The following is an 11289-nucleotide window of genomic DNA, read 5'->3' on the forward strand; positions in this document are numbered from 1 at the left end:
TCCAACTCAAATTCATCCAACAAATTAAACTTTGAAATCTTAAGAATTAAAGATGGCTTCTTCTTCTTCTCCTAAGTTGGTACTTTTGATGTGTTTTATGATTAGTGCTTTTGGCATTGCAATTGGGGCCAAGTTCGATCAAGAATTTGACATCACATGGGGTGATGGCAGAGCAAAGATACTCAACAATGGAGACCTCCTAACTCTCTCACTTGACAAAATCTCTGGCTCTGGTTTTCAATCGAAGAATGAATATCTCTTTGGTAAAATTGACATGCAGCTTAAACTTGTCCCTGGAAATTCTGCTGGCACTGTAACTGCTTACTATGTAATTAACTCCTCTTCTTCTTCTTCACTTTTTTTTTTAACCAAATCATTTTTGAGCTATACATGTTTATTGAGTTAAAATGAAATTGAACTTTTTTCTGGGAAATTTATTGCAGCTGTCATCACAAGGACCAACACATGATGAGATAGATTTTGAATTCTTGGGAAATCTTAGTGGTGATCCGTATACTCTCCATACTAATGTATTTAGCCAAGGCAAAGGAAACAGAGAGCAACAATTCCATCTCTGGTTTGATCCTACTGCTGATTTCCACACTTATTCCATCCTTTGGAATGCACAACGCATCATGTAAGTAGTTAAAGATTCAAACTTTCTTCAAAATATGTCACTTTTTGAATCAAATTTTGATTTGGGATTCTCTTATTGTTGTTGATTGAACAGATTCTATGTGGATGGAACGCCCATTAGAGAATACAAGAATAGTGAATCAATGGGAGTTTCATATCCCAAGAACCAACCAATGAGGATATACTCAAGTCTTTGGAATGCAGATGATTGGGCTACAAGAGGAGGACTTGTCAAGACTGATTGGAGCCAAGCACCCTTTAGTGCTTCTTACAGAAACTTCAATGCCAATGCTTGTATACCCAATTCTCCATCATCATCATCTTCTTGCAATTCCAATCCTTCAACTTCATCCAGCAGTTCATGGTTGAATGAAGAGTTAGATAACACAAGCCAAGAGAGGCTCAAATGGGTGCAGAAGAATTACATGGTTTATAATTACTGCAGTGATTCCAAACGATTTCCACAAGGATTTCCAGCGGATTGTGTTCAGAATAGTTGAGCATTTATTGTGAAAAATATTGTATTCTTTTATTTTGATCTCTAAAACTATTGTATTGATTCTTTTATTGTTATGTACCAACCAGTAGAAGATGCATTTATTATTGAGGATTAGAAGTAATTTAGTTTTGTATTAAATTTATACAAACCATGAAATAAATCTATTCTTTTGTACTTTGTGTTTTGGATATGAAATATTATGCTATTACAGTTCATTTGCTACAATAGAATGAACATGAATTTGCATCATTTTAAATTCCTGTCTTGAGAAGGCAGGAGAAAAGTGAAATATTTATACTTCATTGATCAAATGTTGATACAATTAAGTTGGCTGAATAGATATAGTATATCCAATTAAATTGAGTAAATGGATACATCGAAATAGAACGATATATTTACTCAAAAAAATGAAAATACACTAATATACTGATATTTTAGAAAGTTGTATTATAGAGAACATTAGAACTGCAGTTATGTATCGTAATTAACAAAACTATAGCCACGCATGATAAATCAACAGTACAGTGTCGGTATTTATGAAAATTCATTAATTTTCTTTACAAAGTGTATGACGGTCATAATATTTATATTATGAGAATTCATAATAAAATAGCTAATGATGTTTTATACATCTCATTACAAAATAGCTAATGATGTCTTATACCGTGAATTTCAACTAGTTTAAGAATTGAGTCGCCATAATAATTGTTGTTGCGAGGTGTGTGGTGATAAAGTGTTTAATCCTGAAAAAAGTTTTTAGTTTTTTCATCCTCTAATTATCCATAATTATCAAATACTAATAATTATAAAAACGTGAAGTTTGGCGTTAGAACTACTATTTACTATCTAAAGGTAATACATTCTTAATAAATTGAAGGGTTAACAAAGTCACTCAAATTATAATTATATAAAATCATTAATTTGGTTTTCATAATCATATAATTACTCAACTTTCACTTAATTTTTAAAAATGCTGTTCCAACTGTAATCATGAGAATATTAGGAAAATCTTACTGACCTCCTTCCACATTTTCTTTACATCTGTGACTTTTCTTGTAATTCAAAATATTACTCTCACCGTATTTACTTTGATCTTTGAGGACATGTTTAAAATGACACATGAGAATTAGATTTGGGTGTAATCTAATATTGATTTTTATCTTTATATAATCTAATTAGGTAATTATATTTATGCAATCAAATAATATGTTTATAATTATATTATAACTAGAAAAACTACGCGCGATCATATAAAATTCTAAATATAACTAAATACCTAATATTTTAATTTTGATTAAAAAATCAGCCATTTGCTATATTATATTCGAATGTTTACACCTAAAAGTAATAGTTGAAGTGTGCAAAAGTTCATCACATATACAACACTTTACTAATGATATATTTGAGGAATTAAAGGAATACACTACATACTTTGAGAAATTGTATAAATTTACAAAGGGTAGGAAAGAAAGAAGAATAGAACAATTTAAACCAATAGCAATTTCAGATTTTCTTCAAGTTTATTTTTTAAAAGAATTGATTTGAATATTGAAATTGTAACAAGGAATTGAGTATATTAAGAAATCATATTCAATATACTTGATTAATGAAATCGAATTAGGAACAGGGAGATTCCTACCTGGGCCTATTAGTTGGGTCTTATTATTTCTCTCTCTTAAATTTGGAAGTACTTGCATAGATTAAGAGCCTGGATGAATTTATTTTAAGTAACTTATAAATTAAAAACTGTTTATAAGTCAAAAAAAAATAGGTGCAGCCCAATTTATATTTTTTGACTAATAAGTTGTTTTCAACTTATAAACTGCTTAAAATTAGTGCATCCAAACAAACCCAATTATTTATTGTGGCTTATTTTAAGCACAAAATAACTTTAAATTAACCAGTTAAAAAACTCAAAAAGCTGAAAACAGCTTATAAGTCAATCCAATCGAGCTCTAACTTGCTAGAATTTTCATAGAATCATAATCAACAATTTCTCTCCTTTAAGAATACAGTTACGTAAGAAGCCCATTTTTAAATAGTACTTCTCATCAGAGAGGCCCTAAGGAAGACTAGTCTCAAAATCAATAACCTTCCTTCGTACGAATGAATTCATGTTGGTGATCTGATCTTAGTTCAATCAGGCCTGACTCGTACATTGGGCTGATCGATCAAATAAATGGCCATGATATGGTATATATCGAATTACCACATCATATCGAAAATTTTAATATCGTGGTTTTGGTATTATGTTGTTTGATATGTTATATAGTTTATATTTTAAATTTTTTTGGTATTCAGTATGATATTTGGTATTTAGAAATAACATATCGAAATACCAAATACCATACCGAATTATATAGTTACATAAATAAAATATATATAGATTATTAAAATACTAACAAATATGCAACCTAGTATTAGTATAAACTAAATGTTTAGAAGTTAAAACTTCGACTACTATATTTTAATTGAAATGTATTTTAAATGTAATTGATTAACAAAAGGAGTTGTTTGTACTTTTTTTGAATATATATATTTCTACATGTGTAATTTTTTAGTATGATACAATTGACATCATTTTTGAAATCGTTGAAGTCATAGTAATTTATTTTATAAGTATATATTAGTTGAAGTTAATAAATTATGGTTACCGATTTATCATACCGCAAAATATCAAAATCAGACTTCAAAATACCAAATCATACTAAATTAAATTGATATGATAATAATATAATAGTTTTAAAAATTGAATATCAAAATTTTTATATCAAAATTTTAAATATCGTACCATATTATACCATGAGCACCATACTCATGGGATTGGGAGGATTGGGCTGATAACCCAATGTGGAAACTTATGTTTGTTCACTCAAAACTTCGAACTTCCATCATTTCTAACATCGGTTTGACATCATCAACAAAACAATTACCTCCACCGTCCCAATTTAAGCTAAAAATATCGTCCACTCCATTTTTCGATTCGTGTTAAAAAAATAATCATTATCCTAAAATTTTAGCTTTAATAAGTAAAATTCAAGAATGATATCTTGGAGTTTTACTAGTACAAGTTAAAACTTTGATGCAATACTTATTTTTGTATGACATGTTTTATTTTTAATCCCAAAAAGAATATAATATTTTTTATTTAAAAATAATTTAATTTTAAATTTTATATTTTACTTTTAATAAGATGAGTTATCTAAGTAAAGGGACGTGGAGGGAGTACAACTTAAGACGTATGCAATTACGTCGCTTAGGATTTTAAAACTTTCGTCTTGAATTACGATTGTCAAGATGTTTCATTTGGACCCATTTCAAGCGTTTGTCAGTGTGACTTTCTCTAGTTTTTATTACCGATAGTTTTCCTCCTCCATTATATCCAAGGGACCTTCTTTGTGGCATGTGGGCCGCGACATAAAAATAAAATAAAATAGTATAAAGTACAGAAATTCCATATATTTGGGGTTAATTATATTTTATCTCGAAAGTTTTCTCAATAACAAAAATCCCGAATTCTTTATAGCTCTCGGATATATTTCTTGGTTGTCTAATACATTGCTTAATGGGATAGATGTATTCGAAAGGGGATAGAGATGTATTTGAGAGAGAATTTTTTGTAATTATTCTTAATGGTAGAAAATTTTAGAGATTATGATATTTTAAATTGTGTATTTATGTAACTTTTCCAATAAAATAAAAAGACATACAACAATTGTAATTTTAGGATCATTTGGGGCAGGAATGGCCGGATTTTTTTGAGCTAATTTTATCACCCCACTAGATACAAATTATATTGTTTGATAATATGATCGACATGTAACTATCAGACTAGTAGGAGTTCCACTGGCTATTTCTGCTTTGAAGAGACAATTTTGCACGAGAAATATGGTTGGTTTACATTAATAACAACTTGAAACTTGGTTGTAACTGTACACACGTACCTCAAGTCTTTAAGTTACTGTCAAAGTCCTATTCTTTGCTTGTCACTATAGCCTAGTGAATTACTACAATTTACATAAGACTTATGACATATTAGCTTAACTTTGAGAGGGCCCCTTGATTCAACCTACCAAAAGAAAAGAATAGAAGAAATAAAGAATGGTCCCCTCTATTGAAATTATGAACAAAATTTTGTCCAAATTCTAATCAAACGAGCAAAGATCAAAGTGGTCCTTCTTATGAAAGTGGAAGGTGAAAGGTGGATTGTCCACCTTATAAGTGGATTGCCCACTAAACAAGTTATCCTTATCATTTCACTTGGTAATTGTTCTACTTTCCATGCCTATATAAAGGCAAGATACAAGGAAGGAAATTGATACACAAATACAAAAACAATAATACACGGCAATTTCTCTCTGCCTTTCTTCTGTCTCTCTTTTATCCTTTCAATATATGTCCTTTTAATTATTTTGCTATTTGCTAAGTTAAGTTATTTCATAACACGTTATCAGCACGAGGCTTCGGCTATTTGTTTTTTTTAATTTTTTTTTTTTGGGGGGGGGGAACAGACCCTACACGAGGCTCCCACCTCTCGTGCACAGTCAGGGGTTGAGCAGCACCCCCAAGCCTTAACATAAATAAACAAAGTAAAAATACAAGGAGGGGGACATAAAACCTTACCTCCGATCCTATGGTGGTTCATAAGTCGGCTAACCTATTAAGGTCGGCTAACTCATCCCCGATACAAAAAAGAGACTAACTATAACTAGAAAGCAATAAACCTATGAGAGGACTCCTCCCGGTATAAATCGACTAAGAAAGCATAAATGAGGGAGACTCTCCCCTTCCATGATAAAAAATGAAAGTAACCTACACTAGTCCTATTCAACTATGTTAAGTACCAGACATAGCTACATTGAAGAAGAACAAGTATATGAAACTTCTATCTCGCATGGGATGGGAAAATTCTTTTCATCTTTGCCCTTTGTAGTCTTGTCATACCAAGTAAGTCCCAATGAAGTGTGCAACAACAACAATAGCAGCTAAGGGGGATGAAAGGAAATGAAGTAAATGAAGCCATAGCATCCAGCAACCTTGGGGCTGTTGTTAAGGAGTCTGAGGTACAGAGTAGTTGTAACATGCATTAAATGTTTAACTGAAGGTGCCTTGCACTTTGGAAGGGTCCATTGTTGTTGTTTGATATGCCTGCACATCAACAAGTCAGCAACCAAAGATTTCCAGGTGGGTGTTGTATAATTAGCATTGTGTTTGTTGGAGCTCCATCTTCTTCTCCTCAATGGAAACAGTCAAGGAGTTCCAAAAGACTTGGATGAAAGGGGACTGCTGCAGGTGTTGAAGGACTACAGCAGGTATGCATGGAGAGTTGATGGGAGTATGTGAGGCCCTTGCAATTGTGACTGTTATGTCCCTTTGTCTGTGACTTTGTTTACCTGCAAAAACAAGCAAACAAAGAACCAAACAAGTGTGATAGTTGTGGGGGATGTTGCAAACCTGTAGGCAGCTTCTTGTTGCCTCCAAAGGAGAATTGAGTAGCTCCTTTGAAGGTATCTGGTGATACCAAGAACTATTGGCTTGTAATTGCTCAGAGTGTGCTGCATCTTTATGAAGCAGAGGTTGGCTGATGTTAGTTGGTGGTGGGATGGGGATCAATGGATTCTTGAAGTTGGAGTTATTGCTGTGGTGCAGCATTGCTGCTGCAGGAACTGCTGCTAATGTTGAGCTGCACATCTGTAAGCAGCCTTGCCAAGGTGCCCCATCAGATGAAGAGGTACTTTGCTTGTTGTTGCTTGTTAGGTACAGCAGTAGAGGATTCCTCATTAGGATGGTGGTCAAATCCTTGGAATACCTGCGCAGACAAACAAAACCAACAAACCACACAACCAAATAAATTTGCAAGTTGCTGTAACTAGTACTAGTAACTTGTAGTTGTTCCTTGTGTGCTAGATGTTGATGTATGCAGCTCCTTGTTGCTTCAAAAGAAAAATTGGTCAGCTTCTTAGAGTAAATATGTGCCTGCACATAACAAATAAAAAAGTAAGGAGCTGCAGGGGGCTTGTTGTGCATGTTTGTTGCTGCAGGTATTTCAAAAGGGAAGTTGTCCTAGATGGAGGGCTGATGTATTGGTGGAGTCCTAACATGGCAGGGTGATGTCTCCATATTATTGCCTTCTATTTTCCAAGGTGTCCTAGATGTTATTGTTCCTACACATAGACCATTAACAAAATACAAGCATCCAACCAAACAGGATAACCAGAAATGGCCATGTGAGGTCCTCTTAGTTGAGGTGTTTGATTTGGTGGTTGTATCTGTGATGTATTCTATGCAGTTGTTGTTAAGGCATGTTGATGTATCACTCCAAAAACCTGCAACAATACAACAAACAAACCCAAGCAAGAAAGGACTTGCACAATCTAGTAAAAAAGAAAGGACCTCAGACAGTGCTTTGGAGCCAGTTAGTTTTTTCCAAGTCGCTCGACTAACGTCTCCAATTACCCATTTGAGTTGAAACTTCATGAGGTTTGCATATATATCCTTTTCTTTAGCCTTGCAAGATTTGAAGGCTTTTTTCCCAAGTTTGAGGTTCCAAATAGCAAATTTCTCTCTCTTTAGGCTTAAGACAACTGATTGTTTTAAGGTCGCTCGCCTAACGTCTCCAATTATCCGTTTGAGCTGAAACTTCTTGGGCCTTGTCAAAATAATATATACTGCAATCCTGCAAAGTTTGGATGCCTTGGTGTAGGTCATCAGGTTACAAAACACCCTGCATCTCTGACCTTGTTGTAGTTTGGTCATAGTCTGCTGTAAGTTCTTGGTTATCACCATGTTACTTCCATAGTAGAGGGGGTTAAGATGCTTGTTGTTGAAAAATAATCCTAAGAGGAGACCCTTCCTTATGATCAGGATCATCTTTTCAGAGTACCTGCATCCAGAAAATCCAAAAAGGAAAACACACAAACCACCAATTCTGTAACCTTTTGCACCATGTCTTTGCTGTTGTATATTGATGTAAGGGATGTAGCTCTGGCTTAGATGTTTAAGTGATGGTGACTTGCAATTTTTAAGGTTCCATTGCTGATGTATTATGTGCCTGCACACCAAGAAATAACCACACAAGGAATTCCAAGTATCTTGGATATCATTGGGCTGATGAAAGTAATAAAGGGTGGAATCTGGCATGTTTGAATTGTTTTTGGGGGCTGGTGAGTCTCTTGCATGTCTAGCATTTGTCTCCCTTTGTTTGGATATCTGTGGACCTATACAAACAAGTAGCCAAAGATCCACACAAATGTGAGGGAAGTATAGGCTGCTGCAAACCTGTAGCCAGCTTCTTGGTGTCTTCATAGTGGAATTGTTCAGTTGTATGTTGTTGCAAGCTACCTTAAGGAGTAGATCATTTGTCATGATTATCTCCTTAGAGTACGTGCACCTACATACAAAAGCAAAGACAAAGCAAAGAAAAGAAAAGACCTCAAACAGTTCTTTGGAGCTTGTTAGCTTTAAATCGGTTAAATTTTTCAAAGTCGCTCGACTAACGTCTCCAATTATCCGATTGAGGTGAAAATTATTAGGCTTTGCAATTACTATATTTTCTATGTTCCTTCAACATTTGGAGGTATTTTGGACAAGATATAATCTCCAAGTTGTGAAGTGCACCATTGGGAGGCTTAAGTCGACTAGCTTTTTCAAGGTCGCTCGACTAACATCTCTAATTATCCGTTGGACATGAAACTTCTTGGGTTGTGCAAATATAGTATTTTCTGTATTCTTGCAAAGTTTGGAGGTCATATGGATAAGTTGGAAGCTCCAAGTAGTGAAGTGTTCCATTTGGAGACTTAATTCGGCTAACTTTTTCAAGGTCGCTCGACTAACGTCTCCAAATATCCGTTTGAGCTGAAACTTCTTGGGCTTTGCAACTACTGTATTTTCTGTATTCCTGCCCAGTTTGGGGTCAATTTGATGTTGCATGATGCTTTTGTTGGGGGCTGCAGCTGTGGCCTGTGCTGGAATTTTAATGGTTGTTGCTTGCTGCTGGCCTCTGCTGCTGCTGTTGGACTGCTTGTTTGTCCCAACTATAAGTTCAACATTGGAACAGCTGTGGCAAACTTCCAGTGTACTTGCAAACTTAAAACCAACAAGGAGGGTATTCCTAGTGCTGAGTAATCCTTCACCTGCCGTTGCTGTAATGTTGCTGCACCATGTGTTATTATTTGTTGTAGTGTGGCTGTACCAAGACTTACACCTGACTGTCCCTCCAGTTGTTGGGTGGTATGTTGCATGTCTATAGGAACCTACACTTCCAAGAAAAGGAAGTAAAAGCAAGAAAAGATCTACTCTAGTCTTAAGCTGAAGGATTATAGTTGTTATTCTAAGGAAGTAATAAACAGGGGAGAGTTCCCTTTTTACCTTGGTCCTAACTATAGAACCTTCAAAGTAGTCATAACTATGCATAGCAATATCTAATTTGGAGAGTAAGTTGGACCAAGAGGGCTGAAAGGTCATGGTGGTTTCTTGATTCTCTTAAGCCTTCTTCTTCTGAAGTTGGCCATTTCCAGTTTGTCAAGCTCAAAGTAAGCTCTTGCCTCTTTGGGAAGCTCTTGCTTAGTGAGATAAATTTGTGGGGTAGTGCATTTGTGGCTATTTTTGGACAAGGCATCAGCTGTAAAGTTGGCTTCTCTGTAGGTGTGGCTGTATTTGAAGACCTGGAATTGATGGTTGATATCCTGCAACTGCTGGAGTTGTGCTTTGACAGTCCATGGTTGTTGAGCTAAGTGTTTTATCCATCTGATTACTAGCTCAGAGTCTACTTCAAGGATCACTTTAGTATATCCTAATTGGAGATACCAAGTCAAACCAAAGATGGCTGCCAATATTTCAGATTGGTTGTTTGTGCCTTCTCCAAAAGGAGTTGAGAAAGCAAAGAGAAGATCTCCTTGACTGTTCCTTAGCAATCCTCCCCCTCTTATTTTTCCAGGGTTGTGAAGTGCACTACCATCAGTGTTCAGCTTCACTATGTGAGTTGAAGGTTTCCTCCAGTAGACAGTACTAACATTAACTTCATTAGTATATTTTTCCACAAGAAGGACCAGTTCCTTCCAGCTATTTGGCCAGCTGATATAGGAGTAGGTAGTGCTTAGAAGGTTGAAGTTATCCTTGAAGACTGAGTAGATCACTCTTGTAATATTGGACTGCTTCCCTCCATATTTGATGGCACATCTATTTTTCCATAGGTTCCAACATATGAAGATTGAAGTTGCTTGTAGGATAAGTTTATGGACCTCATTACTGTAATTACTGGACCACCACCTCATCATCAGGTTTCTAAGGGATGTGTATTCTTTACTAATACCCAGAGAATCATAAAATACACTCCAAACCTTCCTGGCAAAGTTTCCAGAAACAAATATATGGTCAATGGTATCCAAACCAGATCTATGGCAACAGTAATATTGGGTTGGGGCTTCTCCAAAGCTGATAAGCTTTTCATTAGTAGGCAGTTTCCCTCTAAGTGCTCTCCAGAGTAGGAAGGAACACTTAAAAGGAATGTGTTTGTGCCATGTTTGAGATTTAATTCTTGTCTTACTCCTTTTGTCCTTGATAAGTTCCTAGGCAGAAGAACAACTAAATACCCCACTGCTATTAGGCTTCCAAGAGGCCTGATCAATTTTGTGGGGATGATAGTTGATGTTACTTGCCAGGATGCTAGGTACAAACTAAGGAGGTGCTTTCTGAGAGACCAGTTCTGCATTTCATTGACCATTAATCATGAAAGAAGACACCTTAGTATTTTTCTGTCTACTACTGGCAGACCTGTAATTAGCTAAGGGGCCAACTCCCAACCAATTATCCCACCAAAAGAGGCAAGAACCAGACTGTATCTGCCATTGGATATGAGGCTCAACATTGTGCTTGTTCTTCATGAGGTGCTTCCATATCAGAGACTGTCTTGTATGCCATTTTTTGGTTATAGGATTTGACCTCTGACAGTACTTAGCTTTGAGGAACTCAATCCATAAGGAATTCTTAGTTCTGAATATCCACCATTGTTTGTATTGGAAAGACTTGACAACATCTGATATTAGTCTCACTCCAATACCACCCTCTTCATAGGGATAACTCAGATTCTTCCAAGAAGACCAATGATATTTCCTCCTTTCATTCTTCCACCCCCAGAAGAAATTGGCCGTGATGCT

The 11289-nt window shown here is 35.4% G+C and overlaps 1 protein-coding gene across 1 annotated transcript; it reads left to right on the forward strand.

The window, feature by feature from the left end:
- Positions 1 to 1309, forward strand: LOC129896663 (probable xyloglucan endotransglucosylase/hydrolase protein 23). Its single transcript, XM_055972600.1, has 3 exons — positions 1 to 328; positions 444 to 637; positions 731 to 1309. Exons 1-3 carry the CDS (start codon positions 53 to 55, stop codon positions 1134 to 1136), a joined length of 876 nt encoding a protein of 291 aa, XP_055828575.1. The 5' UTR covers positions 1 to 52; the 3' UTR covers positions 1137 to 1309.
- The last annotated feature ends 9980 nt before the right edge of the window (positions 1310 to 11289 follow it).

Source organism: Solanum dulcamara, chromosome 7 (genome assembly GCF_947179165.1).
Source record: "Solanum dulcamara chromosome 7, daSolDulc1.2, whole genome shotgun sequence".
Lineage (NCBI taxonomy): Eukaryota > Viridiplantae > Streptophyta > Magnoliopsida > Solanales > Solanaceae > Solanum > Solanum dulcamara.

Excerpts from the sequence above, each read along its gene's own strand:
- LOC129896663 (XM_055972600.1), top strand. The coding sequence starts at position 53 with ATGGCTTCTTCTTCTTCTCCTAAGTTGGTACTTTTGATGTGTTTTATG. Across the intron at positions 329-443 it reads GCACTGTAACTGCTTACTAT|CTGTCATCACAAGGACCAAC; the intron begins GTAATTAACTCC and ends AATTTATTGCAG. Across the intron at positions 638-730 it reads TGGAATGCACAACGCATCAT|ATTCTATGTGGATGGAACGC; the intron begins GTAAGTAGTTAA and ends TTGATTGAACAG.